Here is a 23,651-nt window from a genome sequence, read left to right on the forward strand (position 1 = left end):
AATAATATTCGACAGACAGTTATTCAGCAATGCTCATATGGACTTGATATTCCACCTAGAATGAGTGAAATTGTATGGGAATCATCAAACACTTGGAACCTCTCGTTCGCTCGGTAGCTGGGTTCGACTCAGTCAATCGGCCGATAAAAATAATAATATTAAATCAAATCAAATCAAAATATACTCTATTGTCCAAGAATAATAATTCTCATGATAAAGCATAAAGTCACAATGATAACATCACAAATATACAGTTAGCTAGGAGATCATAAATACACATGAATTCACACACACTTCACACTAAGCGAACATAAATTCATATACATAAGCAACAAGATTTACACCACTAAGCAAAATGAATTGAACAACAAAAGTACGATGTGTCAAATAAATGAATAAAATAACATGCCGAAAAAAAACATTTTGTACATGAAATTACTATCTCTAAATATATAAAGAGTTAGGCATACGTTATTTGACCGCCGCCAAAGAGAGATTTCAGCAAAAAGAATCCTGAAAGTGTTCTTCCAGGGTATAGTAGGCCCTCCCAACTATGAGCGTTTTTACAGATTTTCTGAACTTGACTTCGCTTTTGATGACACGCAAGGTTAGGGGAAGGTGATTGAAAATTTTCTTGCCCTCAAAAATTAAAGAGTTCCGAGTTAAGGTTGAGGAGGGAATTGGAAGCGAGATCAAGTGAGAGGAGCGAGTGTTATAGGTTGAGTCAGAAATAATTATAGCTTGGTATTTCTTGTGTATGAGGTAAGCCATTTCCAAAATGTAGATACAAACCGATGTCAGAACTTCATGTTGCATAAACAAAGGACGACAGGAGTCACGGTAAACAGAACTACATAGGTATCTAATTGCCTTTTTTTGGAGAGAGAATACTCTTTGAAATAAATACTGAGCACAAGCGCCCCAGAAGCAGATTCCATAAAGAAGATGTGATTCTATTAGTGCGTAGTATACGTTCTTCGCTATACCCAAACTCAACTTATTAGCAACGACACGAACCGCAAAACAACCTGAAGCTAATCGATTGCATAATTTTGTAATATGGTTACCAAACTTCAATTTATTATCAATCAAAGTTCCCAGAAATGTATTATCCGTTGAAACGGAGATGTGTTCCTTGTCCAAATAAACATCATCTAAGTCGCACTTGAATGTGATGATATTTGTTTTGCTTATATTGAAAGCTAGAAGATTGGAATCACACCAAATCTTAACTTTTTCTATATCTATGCTTATGTGGTAGTTAAGCTCTAAGGAGCTTTTGTTGTGCCATAGAATCGATGTATCATCTGCAAAAATAGTAATTTCACCATTGATGTCTAAGTAGGTGAGGTCGTTAATATAAATAAGAAATAGACTCGGGCCCAAAACTGATCCTTGAGGAACTCCACTCTCAATTACTTGCTTTCCAGCCTTAATAGCATTAAATGATACAATTCGGCAATACAATAATAAAGTATACTTTGTTGTCGAAAGATGAATATCTCGTAGACAAAGCAATAATAAATAGTTATAGAAACCAAAAGAAAAAAGTCGATTGTATACAACACATAATAAGTTTTTCAAATATAGGTGAAAATAATTTTTCCACAATTAGGAATATAAAAAATAATTGTTATATAGATGCAATATATAAATGAATAAGATAATTAGACACACTGAAAATTGCAGGAGCTATTGAAAATCAACATTAGCAATGATTGATCAGGGAATAATTTTATATCAGAATTCCATCCGATTTGTGAGTCGATAGCTTAAGCCGCAGGCTGAACGCTCTATTTTCACTTGCTATCGTCCAACTTGTGTTAAGAATTATACGTTAAAAGGTAAGACCACGGTAGTCCTTAGCTCCAACAAATTTCTACTTCTGACGGTTGTAGTTCGTAGGGGTGCGATAGCTGGTTAACGAAAAAAAATGAGATACTGGTGAATGGAATAAGTTCTACAGTTTCGGCTTCTAATATGTGTAAATTAATTTTAATTGGATGAGAAGAGTGAAAATAACAGTTTACATTCCACACAACATTACCATCAAATGCTTACACTTGTTTCGACACGCTGTGTCATCTTCTGAGCGAGTTATAAACTAACCTAGGTATATAATGTCATTTCCTTAAATACTGAAAAAGTTGCATTGGTTGGTAGAAAGATGTATCAAGCGGCATTTGGAAAATTTCTGCTAATATTATTGATGATTGGAGAATTATAAATATCTATGTGACGATTCAGAACATTGTTGTTTTTATTAGCACTATCTAGATAGGGAAATTGAAACAATTATACAGATAGGACGTAATAATGGTTTCAACATAGACACAATCCAGAAGTTGGTCAGAAAACAAAGCCTCAAATTCAAGTACAGATTATTTCACCTTCCGATCAAACAATCAGAAATTAAAAAATTTGTAATTCTAACATATTTTGGTAAAGAACACAGAAAATTGCGGGTGTTTTCAGAAAAAACAATGTGGAAGTGGCATTCAGACCACATGTCAGCTTATCTACTTTCCTTTCTGATGCCAAAGATGAAGTTGACTAGATGAAGGAACCTGGAGTTTATGAACTCAAGTGTCCGGAGTGTAATACTGTTTATGGGCAATGTGGCCGAAATTTCTCAAGGCAGTATGCTGAACATGAAAGGTCTTTCAGTCTAGATGAAAATGATACGACGTTTCAAAAACATTCCTTCCGATGCAATCACAAGTTCCCGAATCTAAACTATAAGGAAATTTTCCACTACGCAAGCAAAGGTTGGGAACTCAACTATTTGGAACGCATGGCTTCTTCAGGCGTAAGTAAAGACACGTCCGCCATTGTTTGGCGAAACACGGGTTGCATTTTTGTGAAACTGTTTACTGAAAATCACACAATAAAGTGTTCTTTGAATACGTTTCGATCAATTTCATCATATATCGATTATTTGGAATCCTTGTAAATTCATCAGTATAAGTATTGTGGATATGATCTTGCCAGCTTATCGGTTTTCAAATAAGCGTACCCACATTGTCACAGGTGAACAAAATTCAGGTATTCAAATGAGTTAAGTACATCTGTTGTTACCTACAGTGGTGTTCAGTTTTATATATATATATATATATATATATATATATATATATATATATATATATATATATATATATATATATATATATATATATATATATATATATATATAAGGGCTAACATTATTCATTTTCAGTTTTATTGTATTACTTCAGAAATTTTCATATAGGACGAAACTGCAGTAACGATAGTTACAAATAAAAGTGGTAAACACCTTACCACGTAGTAACGGCAATGTACTTATAAATCTTCTGATCAGGAGTTCACTTTTAGGTTTGAAGAAAAAAATCTGTTTTTCCGTTAATCAGCTGTCGCCCCCATACGAACGACAACTTTTAGCAGTTGAGAAACTTGTGCGAGCTAAGGACTAACGAGGTCTTACCTTTTAACACGGTACTGGTACAGGTTATGTCAGTGCAATTTCACAGCATTGATATTTATGAATTTTTTTGTTACTCAAAGAGTAATTTCTGTGTAATCAAACATCTCTGGGTGTTCAGATGGAATCTTTCTAGTGGGTCAAACAAAAACAAATGAACAGTAAATACAAATGAACAATGTTTAATAATGGAGAGAAAAAAAAATTGAAGCTTCATACAAACAAGTTCGTATAGACTATAATGGAGATATATAGATACAAAATCAATATCGGGCACATGCAGAAGTTAATCAAAATATCTTTCATTCAATAATAATACTGAACAATATTCCGTCAGGTTTCTAATAGGTTTATTGTCCTGTAAAAATCTATAAATATTTTTTAAGTAACGAAAATTTCATATTTCTATATGGACTACAGTCCGAGAACTTCAATAGGTTGATATGAATGCTGCATAGTGATGAACTATTCTAATTAATAATAATAATAATAATATGTTTATTATCGCATACACTGATATACATTACATAGATAAACAAGATAATCACAGAAGCCATAGAAATCTATAGCTTCGTGATAAGGATACATTGTAATTATCTGTATAAATACTTAATCTAACATTGAAAGATAATGAATGATGAATTATTCAATAACCTTATTAACAGAGACAGTAGTTTCAGACAGAATACATAGTTATTTTCGTCTGCTCAACAAATACTTAAGTTAAATTGCTGTTTGAAATAGTTTGATTACCAAAATCAGAAAAGAAAGCTCTTTCGGTATTCAGAATGAATTTCTTTACTTATCTCTCAAACATGTGAGAACTGTTGATATTTTTGATTTTTTCTGGTAATATTTGATATAAGCGTGGTCCGAGATATGTTGCATTTCTTTGTCCTATGATTTTGTCACATCGTGGTGCATTTAAAGAGTTTGCCTTTTTCCTAGTATTGTAGAAGTGGATGATTGGTTTTATTTTGATGTTTTTTTTTACATTACTGAGTATGCTCATACAAAAAAGTTGTCGAATATCACATACATTCTCTTCTTTAAATAAGGCAGCAGTTGGATGAGTTTTTTTCTATTAAATATAATCTTCAGTATCCATTTCTTTATGACATTTAGATTCCTAAGATAACAATCATTTACTCCTCCCCAACCTATTATACCATAGGATAGTTGGGATTGGACAAGTGCGAAGTACAACGTTTTCAAATGTTGAATGCCAAGAAAGTTTTTTAAGTTATTGAATTTAGAAAGTGTACTTCTTAACTTTCTGATTATTTCTTTCATATGTAGGTGCCATCAAAAATGTGTCTCTAAATGGATACCTAGATATTTTATTGACTCGCCTCCAGGTATGTGATTATTGTTTCCTATATTTAGGGGTCCCATATTGGGTAATGTACTGCAGTATGATGTGAAAGGCAAATATTTGGTTTTTTCGAAATTGATCGTGAGTTTATTGTGCAGAACCATTTTTCGATCTTAATGAAATCTTTTTCTGTAGGCATTTTCAATTGGTTCCATGAAGAGTCGGTATACAAGACAGCCGTATCGTCAGCAAAGCTGAAAATTTTACCTTTTTTTGGTATCTGCAATAGTTCATTCAAATATATTGTAAACAGGATTGGTCCTAGAACCGTTCCTTGCGGAACACCATAAGTAACAATTCTGGGATAATTTATAATTCCATCGATACTAACTCTCTGTTCTCGGACACATAGAAAGCTTTCGAAAATGTCGTAAGCTTTCCCACGTATTCCGCAGTTCTCTAATTTTCTCAGTAGTTTTGTATGACTGACGGTATCAAAAGCTTTGGATAAATCAACGAAGATGCACATTGCTGGAATTTTCAAATGATCATCTTCTTAATGCTTCCAGCTCCTTCTGTTTCGATTTTTTTACGTTCAGGCGTTTTATATTGATTTGCTCATTTTTGAATCACCGCATAAAATAATCAGTAATTTACGGATGTTATCAACTTTCTCGAAGTTTCATTTCTGAGCCACTTTGATTTTTGAAGTAAACGATCAAAATGGCAGTCAAAAGATAAGTTCACGAAACTTCTCGAAGGAAATGCATCTTTTTGTTAGGTCACCACAATACTAATGTATTGAATGCAATTATTTGATTTTCCCTCATCACTATTAATGAGAATTGAAAGTTATTTTATCGGATATTGTGACTGTTTTCTGGAAAACAGTACCAATAAATGGAAGGAACTTGCATGTAACATTCAAAACGCACATATATTAGATTTTTTTTACACTCCGTTACCAGTTACCAGTTAAATACTCCGTTTTTGGTGGAGTGTTTCCGAAAATACAATCATGTGATTCATTCAGCTTCTGGTAAAATAGGAGTCCTGTTTATTTGAGATTATCTGTTATTTGTGTGCTCCACCGATTGGATTGCTCCCAATTCACGAAATGCTGGTAGCGAAACAGAGAATTAAGACCAATCTAGTAAAAGCAGCAATTTTGTGATTTACAGACTCGTTAACGAGGAAGGATTACTGTCGCTATGTCTTTGTGCAACCTTTTGAAACATACAAACAATTGATGAATCGATGTAGCCAAGACACACTTTGGTGACTTATCAAAAAATTATAAAACAATATCTTCAGCAATTATGCAATATTGCATTGCATGAGTGATATTAACTGAAATATGAGGCAAGAAGGTATTCTGTCCGACAAAGATGCAAAATCTGTAGCAAACGACTATAAGAACTTCTTGATAAGTGCAGTCTCCAACTCATTGAAGCAACAACAGGATGAAAAGTGTTCACACAAAATAAAATCAAATGACAAATCAATACTGCTTACACCAACAAATGCAAATAAAATTTTGTAAATTGTTAAAAAAAAATTAAAGTAAGATGAGTAGTGGACATGATGGAGTTTCCTTTGCAATTATTAAATTATGTATAGAAGAAATGATAGATCCGATTGTATATAGGTATTGTGAACAATTCCCTAAGATACAGAGTTTTACCTGACTCACTCAAGCTAGCATTAGTCAAATCCATATTGAAAAAGGAGGATCCCTCTGAACTACGAAACTTTGGATAAATTAGTCAACTGTCTTCATTCTCAAAAATTTTTAAAGCTGTATTTTGCAAACGGGTGATGAATTTCTTCAGGCAGTGTGATCTTATTAGTAAGTGGCAACATGGATTATCAGAAAGGGAAATGAATTTCACTAGTTCGGACTTCCATTGTCTACTATGTAAAATTTCACAATGGAGAAGGAGATCCATGACGAATTGCCATTCTTAGACGTTTTGGTGAAGAAGACTGACACTAAGTGGGAAACATCTGTATACCAAAAACCCACTCATACGGGACAGTATCTGAACTACGAATCCAACCACCATCAATCGACTAAAAGAGGAATCATCAAGACTCTATTAGACCGTGCTTTTGGGCTCTGTAATACGAAGGAAGGTCTCGAGAAGAAACTAGACATCATCAAAAATGATCTTCAACGGAATGGTTACTCCAAAGCGATGGTAGAAAAAACTTTGGCTAGAAGACAGCAGGAGCCTCGCAAGGAACCACAGTGCTTGTCACAACCAGTGCTTGCACTTCCCTGCATCAGAGGATTATCGGAGAGGATAAAAAGAATTGGTTCCAAGTACAACATCAGAACCTGCTTCAGATCCGGTAACACTATCCGTAGCAGCTTCACGAAAACCAGGCCACCAAACGCGGACTGCGATTCCAAGAATTGCATTTACCGGATACCCTGTGAGTGCGGAAAATCCTATATTGGTGAAACTAAGATGCCATTGAATGTTCGCATTGCCGAGCACAAGAAACACACACAGCGAGTGGAAACCAGCAAATCAGGAATAGCAGACCATGTTTGGACCCACCAACACAACATCGAGTGGTCCCAAGCTGAGATCTTGCACAGAGAGAAACATTGGTTCAGGAGAAAATTCAAGGAAGCCGCATACATGTTGCCCAACAACGTATTCAGCCAAGTCAGTGTAGAAATACGCAACATATGGAAACCCATCATCAAGCGAAAAATGGCCAACTCCCGCTAAAACGGTCATCTCCCACGGAACCAGTGAAGCGGAAAATGCAAAGCGGGGATAAGTGAAAGTACTTGAACGACCTATAAATAGTCATGTCTCGGAGGAATCAGTCCAGTCATCACCCGAAGATGATTGTAGATACTAACAATCGAAACGTTGTGAACTAACGTGACTTGAAATCTCTCCACTTTTTATTTTTATTTTCTTTTCTCATTTCTTCATTTTTATTCATTTAATTGTTCTATTTTTACTTGTATTTTATTTCACTATTATTTCATTTCAGGTTTATTTTGGTTACTATAATTGTTATTTTCAGCTATTCATTTTCAATCCTTTTTTAGTTGTTTCAGGGATTTCATATCATTCTACATAGTAGACAATGGAAGTCCGAACTAGTGAAATTCATCATGAAACATTGTCAATCACCTTCAAACAAAGAAAGGGAAATCACAGCAATTTTTCAGTTCATTCAAAATATCTTGTTACAACTTGAGAACAATGATTCAGCATTGGGATTATTCCTAGACCTGTCAAAAGCTTTTGATTGTTTGAACCACACAGTTCTTCTACGAAAGCTGGAATGATATGGCATACGTGGCCCTGCGCTGAAATGACTTAAATTACCGTAGAAACAAATGGTGTTAATCAACAAGAAAGGAATCAAAACTGAATCAGACATAAAATCAATTGATACTGGGGTGCCACAAGGCAGTACAGTTGGCCCAATGAAGTTTACTATTTTTCTAAATAACCTGAAGGGGATTCGTGGGGGAATTTGCAAAATGACAAATTATGCGGAAGACACAAACTTGCTGGTCCATGCAGTAGACTATCCCGGTCTGATATCCATAACGGAAGAAAGCATCTGTGAGGCAGATGAGTGGTTCAGGAGAAACACACTTTTATTGAATGACAATAAGACCAAAACTGTAATTTTCAAAACAAACCATGCAGGATTTGACTTATCTCAATTAATTCAGCTGACGAATATTTCACTCAAAATAGAAAATGAGTGCGATTTCTTATGACTACACATAGAGAGCTGAGTTTCAACAGTCATATTCAAAATGTCTGTCAAAAGTTGAACTCAGTGTTGTATTCAATGAGAGTTATTGGTTAGTATGTTGACTCAGATGTAATCTGAATGGTCTATCATTCAAATTTTGAATCTCTTTGTAGGTATGGGAATTTTTATGAAGGTGGTAGAAATGCAGAAAAAATTTGTATTGTACAAAAAAGAGCCTTGATAACTATGCTGAAACTGAACTCAAGAGAATCATGTAGAGGCAAATTCAGTAGTTTTAAAATACTTACACTTATAGTGGTCTATATACAGGAACTCTTGTTAATCCTTATTAGAAACAAACATCTTTTTACAAATAGTCCACCATGAAATGTATATAACCCTAGAAATTTTAACTATGTTTACCCAAAACATAGACTAACTGTTACAGAAAGGAGTCCATTCTATCAATGCATGAGAATGTTCAACAAACTCCCCAATAGCATCAAACAAATGAATGAACATGGTGAATTCAAAAAGGGAATTCATAAGAATCTACTGAATATAGAATCATAAACTATTGCTCAATACCTGAGCTATACTGTCTGATAAAATCTAATCTTACTTTTGACGTTACTTCTGTTTTTCTATATTTTTGGGATTATTTTTCAGAAATGAATATATGTGTTATTATTATTATTGTCTTGAAGAACGGAGAAAATTGATTGAAGGAAATAGATTCACTCTAAACTGGTGGAATCATCTCCATATGAAGTGAAGGCCCTAAAACAGCTATGGAGGTTCCAATCCCTGTTACTGAACCAGATTTGAAAATGAGTTTATAAGGAATATAAAAAGCACTGTTGAATAAATGAATATATTCAAATCAATGATTTTTTTTGTAAAAAAAACATCACATTTCTAATTAATGTGGAGCTCATGGAAAATACAGAATTTTCTATTTCAATAATCATTTGGAGAATCTATTCCAATGAAATATCCTCAAGTAGGTCTTCGACTGCAAATATCCCAACGAATCGAACTGAATTTTATCCAATTCCAAATGAGCAAGTGGATCAATATTTCATTTCTTTCGATTGATTGTCTTTCATACCAAACTAATCTCGCTCTGCATGAATAGGAAATTTCATTTTCGTTTTCCCTCAATTGGAAGGGAAAACTCATTACATGACCTAGAACTTACTTTGACTGAAATTGCTTCCATGTTTCCATTTATTTAGGTTACCGCTTTATAAAACGAGTCTTATTTCCTATTCCCTGCACTCCGATAAAACCTCCACTTTCCAAATGGTTTACCGCAGAGGCATATATTTGCCGGACAGTCCTGACAAACAGTGGCGTTCCACATGTGACTTGGAATGATTTGTTGATATTCTTTTTTCATCAAAAGTATATTGGAAAAGTTAGAAATGTTGTGAATATCAATTTATAAGTGCCAAATAATTATGATGTTTTATGAACAAATCATTTGTCTGTTACAATAATACTCTACTGCATGGACTGAAAAGCGTCGGACGAACACATAGATGGCGCTTTATTACATTCACCGCTTATCCAGTCAGTACTAACCTTCAAAAGAAAGCTGTTGAAATTTCATGATATTCAACTCAGATGTATGTGATTTATTTTGCTAATAGTGACACTATTTTTTAAAACAATTTCGTGTTTTAATTTAACACTGCTTCTTGATGGAAAAAAAATACCGTTCAAGTGCAAATCAATGGCTTGAAAAGTGTTAAAAGGACTCCACTTCATCAGAAACAACAATGAAACGTTGGTTTGCTGACTTCAAACGTAGTCGTAGAGATACCGATGATGCAGAACGTAGCGGAGTCCAAATGGGTAACACCAGAAAACAAAAAATCCACCAAATCGTTTTGAATGATCGAAAAATGAAGTTGCATGGTTTAGTTGACATTGTGAAGATATCAAAAGAAAGTTTTGGCTTCATATTGCATGAGCGTTATTGAAGCGTTTGAAGGCCGAAATTGCAAAGAAACGATCGCATCGTGTCACAAGTCGAATAAAACAATGACAAAACTATATGAATTGAATTTCTGTTACGTTATCCGTAAAAGGTACCTAATTATTGTCGCTGTCCCATCTACTAAAAGCTCATATCGAGATCATAAACAACCACCCTATAGCTGCTGCCACTAACGGAAAAATTAGAAACTTTGTTGGTCCTTGACCAAGGTATCTTAATCAGTTTCAGTTGGAAATTGACAATGATACTCGAACTGTGAATGTAACTTAAGGATTTTCGTAAACGCTATTAGCGGTTGTAATTCACATGTTCACAGAAACGGATTCGTAATAGTGCTGATTTGGAAGGTTGAGAATTCCGTTCTTTTATCTCTTCGGAGGATATTTATATCAGTTTTTTCCAACTGTATATGAAAACGTCTTCGAATTATTAGGGTTCGATAATCGGAGGTGGGGTTTCAAGTATTTTTCCTTGTGTCATCACAGGACAACAATATATCCCATAATACGAGGAATCCAACAATAATTTGATTTCAGGCTTTTTTTTTCAATAACTTTGTGTACCACCCAGTTAAAACCCGATATTATTATATGAACAGTTATTTGGGGACAAGTAAATGAGGAAATGACATATGGGTTTTCATCCTCTTCTTCGATGGAGCAGCGCAATAGTGCCGTATTACAACTGGCCCTTTAGAATCGAGGCTAAGTACCGCATAGCGGCATTAAGGACTTTCCTTTTGAGTGAAAATTGAATATATATTATTTTTTATACGAATATCTTCACATTTCACATTTCCAATATCATGTCTTCCGGTCAAATTTTTCTTCATAAATTTCTAACTGTAGAATAAGTTTTCCCCCTCGTTGTACAGGAGGTTAGCAGGGTAGTTTTCTTTTTCTAAAACACCCTGTCCAGTTTTCTCTGTCGTGCACGACCCCCCTCCGTGGTTGGCTATTATTTATTAGTTACGGTTTTCCTTGCACATTGCCAAAACCTGTGTGAAAATATGTCAATATATCCATTTGCCAAATTTTGAGTTTTATTGGGTCATTATTGTATCGTGGATAATTTATATATTTGGATCTGCTTGCTATTACATAATAAGAAACAAATATTACGTAACACTTCTAATTGCTCACATCAACAGTATTCACCAGATTTGGCTTCCAGCGACTACTAGATATTCGCAGATCTCAAAAAATGCTCACCTGTGATAGATTTCGCTCTAATCTTTTATCTCATGTACGCCGCGCCGTTGATTGTAGATTTGTTGATTGAATAATCGTACATTAAAGTTCGCTTTTTCGTTTCAAATGATATTATTTTACATTTGAATACGTTCAGTTGTAGACGATTATTACACTAAAGTTTGATCATATCTAATTCATGTTGTGTACTTTGGCAGTCAGTAATGTTGTCGATTTTATAATAAAGTTTCAGGTCATCTGCAAATAGTAGGCTAGGAATACTCAAAGAGGTTGCCAAGTTATCATTAAAAATAAAAAATGAAAGAGGTCCAAGATTAGAACCTTGTGGTACCCCAGATGTAACTACGAACTGAGCCGATTTGCAAGATTCAAGGTAATCGAAGGAAACAGTGAAAAAGCCATGACATTTGATCGAACTTGACGTACTTCTTAGGTTTTGGCTCTCCTGAGTTCTTCCATTGGGACGAATGGACATTGGTTTCGATAGCATAACCATAACAATACCATACCCGTAATTCGTCACCAGTTGTAACTCGAAATTTCCAAAACAATTGCGAGAAATGAGTCATCCTCAGCAACTACTCTAATAGTGATTCGACGATCCTCAACCTTTTATGAAAAGCTTGAATCTGTATCTGAAGAGTAAGGAGGGTGAGTGTAGGCTCACAGCATTTAGGCCACATGTGACGCATTGTACATCCTTCCAAGGAGTTGTCCTTCTAGGTCATCGTCCATCCTATCGTTTCCAGAAAGGTGGACAGGTCAATGGGAGACATCTCTTGTATATCGACAGGTGTAGGCCAAGACTCGCCAAACACAGACTCTCTTATTGACGATGACTCCGGACATTCGTATGGGACATGCCTGACAGTTTCATCCTCCTGTTCACACATCATGCATAGAGGTGTGTCGACTAGCCCCATATTATGGAGGTGTTTCTTGAGTTGACAGTGACCAGTCATCGCCAGAGATTTCTTTGGCGCCAGCTTTCCAGGGTCGCCCAGGGTGATCTCTTTAGGGATTGAGCATGGGAGTGACGTTTGACTAGTTCCGCAATTCTCGCAGTCATCAGGCAGTAGGTGCCACTGGGTCCTAAAATTCTCAGTCCAGCCGCTAAAGAGTCGGCAATGCGATTACCTTTACTCCTGTCGTTACCTTCAACCCACTTATGAAAGCTTGTACCACTTGGTAATATTTTTCTACCTCAGGTTACAATCACCGATAGCAAAAAATTGCCGAACACGCAAAACACTTTCAACTTTTATGCCTCTCAACAACAAATTCAAAATGCTGAACAGCTTGAACTGTGACCATATACCAACATGAAAAAATGAAAAAATCAGTAATCGAATATACGTAGCGCGTGAAATTTGAACAATAATTTTTTGAACATAATTCATATAGTCTTGAAATTCATATGATATGGTGTAATCCTCAGATCATTTCTTTTTAATGATATGATTCTCCAGTATCATGACGTCAGTATTTTCATCAATGTTTCTTTCCCATTCTTGATAGTACTGTCAAAGATCATTATATAAATATATGGATGTTTTGTGAATATTGAAGAAAAATTTCGTTTTCATATTTTTTTTATTTACAGCTCCTCCCCAGAAACCCAAAATCATAGATGAGAGGGGAAAAGAGGTCCCATCGATAGCTGGTCCATATGAAGAAGGTGGCGACATGACGTTGACCTGTATAGTGAGTGAAGGTATGCAAAAAATTTATAATTTTATATTATTGTCATGTTATAAAAATGTCATGAACATGAACCAGTAAAAAAACAACATAACAATCTAAACTATCGGTCATAACATTCATCATTCATACACCATATACATAAAGTAATTGAAAGTTATATGTTTATATGTCATTCAATTTTCTGTTCTTAATATGATCCTTGATGACTGCACATTTGTAGAGTTGCTGTCTATTCTATAAGGTGAGGCCTTGTTCAGAAAGAATGCAACAGAACATAATACGGTGAACATGATGAACAATAATGACAAATGTGGATTGAAACATATGAATAATAGTTCAAATATACATATGAAGCAGGTGTAGATCATGCATTGTGAAATTATTTCCATTTATACTTGTGAATATTTACATTCTTACTTGTAAGAACAATATTTCATGTATCTTACCTATTGTTACATTAGTTATAGCCATAATTTCAGTTTTTTTATCTGTTATCACTTTCAATAGACTTTATTTCAAATGAAACTCATTCATAGGCAATAGGGCACAAGTATGTGAGAAGTCTTTGACTTCGAGATGTGCTTACATTAGGAATCTTAGAGGTTTTTTGTTTGAATTTTATATTGTACAAATGATCCATAAACAATTTTTTTTTCATATCTTCTAGGATACATTGCAAAACTTAGAGAGTATAGATGTCTACATGTGAAAAATTTAGATTCTGTGAAAAGTGTTTCAGATGTATAGGTGGTATATACTCTATTGACAATAATTTTGATGAGAAATTTTTGAGTGACATTGATAACCCTGAGATGATTATCAGTAATACCTCCCCACACAATTATTACTTAGTTGATGTAACTGTACGAGACTGAAATATAATGTTCGTAGCTGTGCTATATCAAAAATCTTTTTGGAAAACCAGAATTTGTTCAGTAGGAACCTTATTTCATTCGCAACATATTCTGCGTGCTCATTCCACCTTAAATTTATATCTATCATCATTCCAAAATATTTTATATGTTCTTTCATATTTATAGTCAGTATGTCATAGTCATTATAGAATTCTAACGAAGGTAAATTTGGCAAGTTGTTGAAATGAGTGAAAGTTTTTTTTGTATTGATCGTCAGCAACCTGCTCCTAAATCAACTTATAATATTCATGAAATCTCCCACAACCTTGTCTTTCAATTCTTTTCAAGTATCAGCGCGATATATTACAGCTGTATCATCATAAAATCTAATAATGGTACCCTCTGAATTGACCCTGAACAAATCATTCAAGTAGATATTGAATGAGAGAAGCCCCAATACCGTTTCTTGAGGGACTCCATATTCTATGGTAACGAGACTGATTACAAAAAAAGGTTTCATAATCAAAATTATTATAAATTCGAATGCTCCCCTTCAATACGTTTCTGTACGTTTTTTTCCATTGACCGAAGCAGTGAGGGCCTTTAGGCCTTTACCGCTTCCATTGGCTCAAATCGTGTCCCTTACAAAGCAGATTTTATCTTCGGATACAAAAAAGTCGCACAGTGCTAAATCTGGGGAAAACGGCTTGTGTTCGAGCACTGAAGTGCGTTTATCGTCCAAATATCGCTTCAAAGCTAGCGTGTTACCGGCAAGTGCGCTGTTCTGGTGCAAAATCCACGAGTTGTTCTTCCACAACTCGGTCCGTTTCTTACGAACTCGTTTTCGCACTGTTGCCAAAACTGACAAATAGTAAGTCTGGTTGACAGTTTGACCCTCTGGAACCAATTCAGTTATCACCATACCGTTAATATCGAAAAAAGACGATCAACATTGCCTTGAATTTGGAAATCCTTGCTGTTTTGATTCTGAGCGATTCAGGCGTCTTCCAATGCATCGATTGCCACTTTATTTCAACATCGTATTGAAAAATCCACGTTCATATCTGCATGCCCAATTTGGTTGATTTTTTTTTGGTTACAGTTTCTGGAGTTGAAACTTTGACAGGACTACCTGGACGCAGGTCATCTTCAGTGTTCTCTCAGACCTCACTGAAGTACTTACACCACTCAAAAATAGGCGCGCGAAATAGGGAATTGTCTCCATAGGCTTCTAGCAACAATTTATAGCACTCAGTCGGATTTTTTCTTTCAATTTATCGAGAAATTTGAGATTGATAGGTTGCTCCTGTTTTTCTTCACACATGGTTTTTGGCACAAGAAAGAGCACGTTCGTTTCAAACCGCTACTGCACAAATTCTATAATAGTGACGGGAACGTGTTTTGGTACGTGAATAGAGAAGATTTGCAGATACCTAACGCACTACTCGTTTTTTCCCCACCTCTCTGGGGCGCCCTCTAGGCGCGCAGTCTCGTTATCAAATAGCCGGAATTCGTAAATTCGTGTTTCCGGCTTTCGTGTTCTGGATTTTTGAGCCTCAAAGAGATTATTTCCACGACGGTTCGGCAAAGTCCAATTTGCCATATTCTGGCAAATTGATTTTTTGATTTTGTGGGGTGATAAGACAGATCTTCATGTTGTTGATAATCTTTGCGCCTCACCCCTTTTGTGCATACAACTAGGTCGTTTTTGAATGACGCGCAGAGAGTTCAGAACCAGACATCACCAGAAGATGGCAAATAAGACTACCGGAACGTTGCAAAAATAATCATTGTGGGGATCAAACCCACAGCTCATCATATTTTGTCCGTGAGAATCTTCGAGTGAAATATAATTCATTATCATCTTTAAGGGAAAGCTGCAGAAGTAATATTGGTAATTGTGAAATTGGGGGTTAAAACCCACTTTTGTTGATGGCCGTGTCGAAAAAGATGTGAAACTATAATACATGTCAATATTATCAAAACAAGTCACTAAGTTGAAAAAGCTGAAAATCCCACTAAGCAGAATGATTACTTGTTCGAAATATATTTACCGGTAGAAGACCATGTGTGTATATCAGAAACAAATTTTCCAGCAGGCATTTTAGATAATGAAAAACTGGGAGAGAACGCAGCTACGGAGTTGCGATCTCGAAACTTTTATATGAGTTCCACAGAGCTTAAAAAAGATGACCATAAAAATCTGCGATTAAAATGTTCCGGCAAGTTTTTTGACATGAACATAGATGGCGTTTTCAGATTATTAAAACATATGTCTGTATCACCGAAAACGTATTTTGAATGGCAATTTGCTTGTTCTCCTTCTTCTTTAAATATTTCTCGAGTACGTGAATACTGAAATAAATATCCATATTCTCCATATTTACGATATACCACATAATACAAACATTATTTCGAATCGATGGATCTTCATCAAGGAATGGCCGAATCAATCAGAAAAAAAACGAGTTTCATCATGTTGGATGAATCAACTATATGCCTTATATAAACGTGCGAGAAAAATATGAGCCGATATACGTTCATGTAGTTTGAAACGATATTCAAAGATGGAGAAGTGAAATTGATTGAGGAATTTCTGAATCAACTTTGATGAAAGTTTTTCAACGACCTCAATAGAATAACTTTTGGAACAGTGAAATTTCAGGGTTACGTATCAAGCATATCAAAAACTTTGAAATTTCAGGGTTACGTATCAAGCATATCAAAAACTTTTTTCCTAAAAATTACGGCTCTCACATATTTTTGGTGGAACTAGTTGTTGCCCGCGGCTTCGCCCGCCTAGAATTTGGTTTGTCACATTATGTTTCGTGAGAGACCTTCCCAATCAAATAGTTACAATATTTTTTCATCAACACAAAACTTCAGGTTTTCAACTTAAAAAATTTCGAAATTCAATACAAAATTTGAACCCCTATTTTCCCTATTGAGGGGTGGAAGTTTCTGATTCTCTTCATTTATGCTTAGTTTCGCTTTGCAAAGAACCTACCTAAATATATCAAGATTCTCGATTCAGTAGCTTCGGCTGTACTTTGATATAACCGCAGGCAACAACTAGTAATTCATATTTTTACTTCAAAAATACAGTAACTGAAAACATATGCCTACTGCGCTAAGTAATAAATATCTTCGATAACTAACACAACCTTCAACGACGTCTGCCCTCAAGCGTCTGCCCGCGTTTGGGTCGCGTTCTCTGTGATGGTGCTTCATTGCTTAGACCGCCCCCCTTCCCTCACGCATCTTCGCCTGTCGTCTTACAGTAAACGCAACGCATACTCACCTTGCGTCAAGTTAATCTCATTGTGACAATTACGATTCTTCCAAATTACTTAATGTAAAAGACTGAGTTTATCTGTATTGAATATTTACAACGATGATTGTATCATTTTTATAAGAATTTGACAGATATTCTGAAATGTGCATTGCTAAAAAAGTATCAAATTCAATTGTATCTCTGGCGGAGTATTTTGCATATAGTGTCTACCACATAAGAGGTAGATATATGATATCCCAGACTTTTATTTAGGACTATTCAAGATGAATAACCTTAAGGTTCATTACCCGAATGTAACACCAAAGGTATAGGCAGCGGAAGTCCAAATAGCTCTCAGGGAGCAGAAATTATTCCTACATAACTCAATACTCTTCGTTATATTATGTTATTATTGTAACCCATACACATGATATTCTGATGTATAAGCTGATGTGAAATTTCATCTGAATCCGTTCAGTCGTTAAGGCGTTCAGCCACAAACCCACATACATAGATACATACATCCATCCTCACAAACTTTTGAATTTATAATAGTATAGATATAGATAGATTCAAATAATTTTCCTCACCTCACAAGACGGCTGAGATTATCAGAAATATATGTTCTTCAGTTACATGTGATAAATATAACATTGTATTGAGTATTGATACAAAATAACACATCGGAATCAATCTTCAGGTATACTTCCAAAATTCATATTTGCAAGAAGTGTTTCAGACTTCTGGAAAATTACACCAACTTCAGTCTCTTCTTGCCTACGTACAAGTCACTGTCGTTTGAATCATTTTCTGCAGTGACTTGTGAAGTTGGAAGATTGTGCTGCCACCTCTGTTTGGAAAATAAACTGAATTGTACTTTTCTACTTTGTGCCTGCCCTATTGGAGACCGAATCAGGTTGTTAGAGTATGTCAGAGTTACATTGCCATCTCACTTGAAAGATCACTCACCAAATGAGCTGTTCAGCTTCTTCGAAAAGCTGGCCTCATTTAGCAAAACTTGGAGTGATGTGAGCTATAATAAACTCACACAGGTTGCAAAGGAGAGTCAGACCCAGTCACTTTGGATCTAATTCAATCAAACCTAGGTAAAATTTCTTTTCCTTCGAGTGATGTCTTCCAACAGTTCGAGAAAAAGATTTATTTTTTACAATTCAATAACATTCAAATGATAACAAATCAGTTTTTCACCCTCTTCATGAGTGTGAAAACCTGGTGTGTATTACAACTTCTTTACTATTATTATTAGACAGCAAATCAAAAATCATAGAAATTGGATAACATTTTCTGGATGTTTTTCATCGTTAGCCTGTATAACTGTTTTAGACCAAAAAAGTACGCTAAAGCCTAATGCAATTACTACAAGTAACTCTCTTCTCCTTCGATTAACCGACTATTTACATCTATAGGTGTTGTCTTTTATATATTTCTTTTGAGTTGTACACAGGCATGGCTTGATTTATGGCCAACCGACATACTGTTTCAGTGATAATGTATTACATGTTGTATTACATTACAAATCTAAAGAAATGAACTTTAAATGTTCAAGCCAGTCTCGGATATACCTACACAGTAGGTTGACAGGACTGAAGCCTATCAGAAAACAACTACTCCTGCATATGCAATTGGCGATACAACAGAAAGAGTCGACCTTCAATTTTGGAACGAGCATCGGCCTAAAGTCAATGATATCCCATAAATGAAAATCGAAATTCTTTCAAAGTATCACTCCATCTAGTGGACAAGCGGACGAGCGACTAATACATTACATTTTATGTTTGAACTCAAAGGTACATTGAACAGGTATTAACTAAGTGGTCTATATTTTATTTCTAGGCGTCGATAGCAAACTAAAATAAAATATTGTGCGGTTCCAAAAGGCGAATTTCTTTTAGGAGAGCAGGTATCACACAACTGAAAAACGGATGAACCAACCGTCATAAACTTTCTTTGTTCATGTACAAAACGGACTATAATACGTAGATATACTCGACTGAAATTAATCCTATGTAGAACATTGATGTATATCTACACAACTTATTACGTTATGCTCATCACGATTTCCTATTCCTCCAGGATCTCTATTGTCGACCGTAAACAAGTTGTAATTATTCAGAAACAGTTGTGAGTCGGGAATGTCTTACTCTATGTAGAACATGCGACACGTTAATCAAGCAAGCTAACAGCATTGTAGTTCCTCAATTAATATTACGAATCTCAAATTAGAAGTTTTAAAGTCATCATGGCCGATCTTTTGGAATGAATGGACCCAGTTCTGAAGAGCCGAATTATTGATTCAATTTTCTGGTAGAATGTTAACACGAAGAAACTACTTTCCGGGCCTGAAAAAGAATTCAATCGAATTCGAAACGTCGGCAAAAAAAACAATAGTTTTGAAACAAATTGATCCTGTTATTCAACTAAGCTGTTCTCAGAAATATTATTATATAAATAAACTAGTTAATTAATAAAAAAAAAACCGGAGTGGTCCCAAGCTGAGATCATACACAAAGAGGAACATTGGTTCAGGAGAAAATTCAATGAAGCCGCATATCATGTTGTCCAAAAATGTATTCAGCCAAGCTGGCGTAGAGATACGCAACATATGAAAACCTATAACTGAGCGAAAAATGGCCAACTCGCACCAAACGGTCATCTCCCACTAAACCGGTGAAGTGGAAAAAAAGAAAGCGGAGATAAGTGAAAATACCCGAATGACTCATACATAGTCATCTCTCCGAGGAATTAGTCCAGTCATCACCCGAAGACGATTGTGGATACTAACAATCGAAACGTCGTGAAGTAACTTGGCTTGGAATCTCTTTTTATTCTTGTTCAATTGTTCTATTTCTACTTGTATTTTATTTCACTATCATTTCATTTTTGATTTTTTTCGTCTAATATAATAGTTTTCACGTATTCATTTTTGATTCTTCTTTTTTTATTAGTTCTTCCAGGGATTTCAACTCATTTTATATATTATCAGACTATGGAAGTCCGAACTAATGAAATTCATCATGAAACATAAGCAACAAATCTTTCATATTGTTGTGTGTTTTGTAATGAGTATGTTGAAAGCCCTTCAAACCTCAAGCTCAATGTATGTACATCAATTCGGAATTAAGTTTTATTACAGAGAGCGAGCTAACGAATATAAGGTTCCTCAATTAATTTCGCGAATCTCATTTCAGAAGTTTTCGGTCCATCAAGGTCGGTCATTCGGAGTGCATAAATCCTGGTCGAAAGAGCATTAATTTTATAGCCGCAGTGATGGTCCGATTTTCTAGTAGAGTCAGTTTGTTGAAAGAGCCGGAGGTCGAGTCTTTAGTTGGTAAAATATGGTTCACGCCCCATTACGCCTCTCGTCGCTGTTTTGGCTTTTAATCCGAAAATCCCGCGTGTTCGCCGGGTCTTATTGTGCGCTTCGGCGAAGAACATCGTGTCTTACTCCTCCAGGACTTATCCGGAGAAACAAGGACGTCAGCGTGAATAAGTTATGTGACTCTAATGGGCCTTTTTACTTTCTGTTTTGTTGTTACATCTTGCGTCATTTTACATTGGATATACTTCATTGCTCTGAGATTTATTATGTTAACTCTACATTCACTAATTTTGAATCATCCTTTTCTTGTTATTGGATATGTGTGTTCAGTAAATCATTTCACATTCTGAAAAATTCTTTTTTCATCATTTTTGGTAATAAAAGATTCATATCTACAGAAGTATATATGCTCATTTTTTGAGGTAACCTATTAAATTATATGGCTTTCTACTTGTCCATATCGAAAGTTTTTATTTCCTGTATAATGATGGAAAAGTCGAAAACGAAAAGTGTTTTTCGTAGAAACAATATAATATTTTGCAAACAAATGATTCTCTTCAGATTTAATAAAATTCTCAAGACTGGGATTGAATGAACTATCCCTATGGAAGTTTTTTTTTTTTTGGAAATATTGTGATAAGAGTGGATGCGTCTCTTCCGGTGACATAAAGTCGTAGTTTTTTAAAGATATGAAAATTATATACAAAAGTGCTGATGAAAAATATTTTCACAAGAAAGCTGGGAAATATACGACGCGAACTGAAAGTTTTTCATGTAAGTTATGACGTCACTATCAATACTATTCCAATTCCATTACATATATTAAGATTTTATAGTAAATGATAAAACTGATTTCCGCATAACTCATTTCATATGTATAAAATTAGTTGTTTCGAATTATCTTTTTTTTCCAGCTTGCATCTGAAAGAAACTTCAGTGCATGACCTATATATTTTTTGAAAAGTTTCATCAACTTGTTCAACCACTTTCTTTCTTTCTTCAAAAGTTTTTTATTTTCTGTTTGATGATGAAGAGGTCGAAAGTCAACAAAACTTTTCTCTGACACCAAACCCTTAAAAAAATTATTCCTTTTTCAATTATATTGAATTGATTTCGTGATTATCGTAATTAAAATGCTAATAATTATACGACTTGGTTCAACCATTTCAAATAAAGATGTGTACGTGGGATGTTGAAAAAATAAGGTTGATATGCATTTTTTTATGTAGACACACTCGTTCAAAACATATTTTTACAGTTTCAGCTTCTAAGTTCCTTTAGTTTGTTGGTGAGAGGCATAAAAGTTAGAAGTTTTTTTCGTATTCAGCGATTTTCTGCTATCTAAATAAACGGATCCGAAACTTTGCATCAAAGTTTGTGTAAAAATCGAAATTGAGTACTCAAAAATACTTGAACTGTTAACAGTGGCATACGGTGATTGTACCCTTGAGTCCAAAATGTTTACAAGTGAAATAAGATGTTCAGAAAAGCTCGAGAAGATGTGAATGACAACGCTCATCCTGGAGGCTCCAACACATCAATAACTGATGAAAATAAAGCATGTGAAAGTGAATTTTGTTCCAAAATAGCAGAATTTTGACCAAAAAACCGTCATACGAGCTCAAGAATTGTTGAATGACGAGAAAGGCGACGAATCATAAGTGTTTGTTTGTTTGAAGGTGATTGGCAATGTTTCATGATGAATTTCATTAGTTCGGACTTCCATTGTACGATATTATACAAAATGATTTGGAATCCCTGAAAGAACTGAAATAGAAGAGTTAAAAATGAATAGCTGAAAATAACAATTATATTAGGAAAAAAAAACCTTAAATGAAATGATAGTGAAATGAAATACAAGTGAAAATAGAACAATTGAACAAAAATTAAAGAAATACAAATAAAAAAAATAAGATATTACATTGGACCCATCAACATAACTTCGAGTGGTCCCAAGCTGAGATCATTCAGAGAGAGAAACATTGGTTTAGGAGAAAATCCAAAGAAGCCGCATACATGTTGTACAACTACGTATTCAGCCAAGTTAGCGTAGATAAACGCAACATATGGAAACCCATCATCAAGCGAAAAATGGCCAACTCCCGCCAAACAGTCGTCTCCCACTAAACCAATGAAGCGAAAAAAGGAAAGCAGAGATAAGTGAATGACCCATAAATAGTTATCTCTCGAAGGAATCAGTCCAGTCTTCCACCCGAAGACAATTGTGGATATCAACAATCTTCTACAATGTTCTATTTTTACTTGTATTTGAATTCACTATCATTTCATTTCAGGTTGTTTTTTCTTAATATAATTGTTATTTTCAGCTATTCATTTTTAATTCTTCTTTTTTAGTTCTTTCAGGGATTTCAAATCATTTTATATAATATCAGACAATGGAAGTCCGAGCTAATGAAATTTATCATGGTTATCATGGACACTTGAGGAATCAAATAAACACTTTCATTCTGAAAAATAATGTCATGAAGCCTGGAGAATACTTCAACACCTTTGCATTTATAGGTAACTTTTCCGAAAATGAAAAGTTTTCCTAATTTCCTATTCAATTTTTTGTATGACGTTTGATTACAAAATAATTCAGTAATGAATAATATCTGAATTTATGGAAGCTTCACATGAAATATTGGCAAACACTCGGGTTATTGATTTCACTTCACCATAATTTCCATGTACACCCCCTAAAACTGAATATGAAAATCATACATATTTGATTGGGAGCTATAATT

The 23,651-nt window shown here is 34.8% G+C and overlaps 1 protein-coding gene across 2 annotated transcripts in view; it reads left to right on the forward strand.

Moving 5' to 3' along the window:
* side-VI (sidestep VI) overlaps positions 1 to 23,651 on the forward strand; it is an 841,483-nt gene that overhangs the window by 672,075 nt on the left and 145,757 nt on the right. For both annotated transcript variants that reach the window (XM_074171294.1, XM_074171295.1), the window contains exon 5: positions 13,336 to 13,446. In XM_074171294.1, the coding sequence (XP_074027395.1) occupies positions 13,336 to 13,446 (111 nt within the window). The remainder of the gene's footprint in view (positions 1 to 13,335; positions 13,447 to 23,651) is intronic.

This window comes from Leptinotarsa decemlineata, unplaced genomic scaffold (assembly GCF_025532065.1).
Source record: "Leptinotarsa decemlineata unplaced genomic scaffold, Ldec_3_MD MMD2_tig00000010_RagTag_RagTag, whole genome shotgun sequence".
NCBI classification, from domain to species: domain Eukaryota; kingdom Metazoa; phylum Arthropoda; class Insecta; order Coleoptera; family Chrysomelidae; genus Leptinotarsa; species Leptinotarsa decemlineata.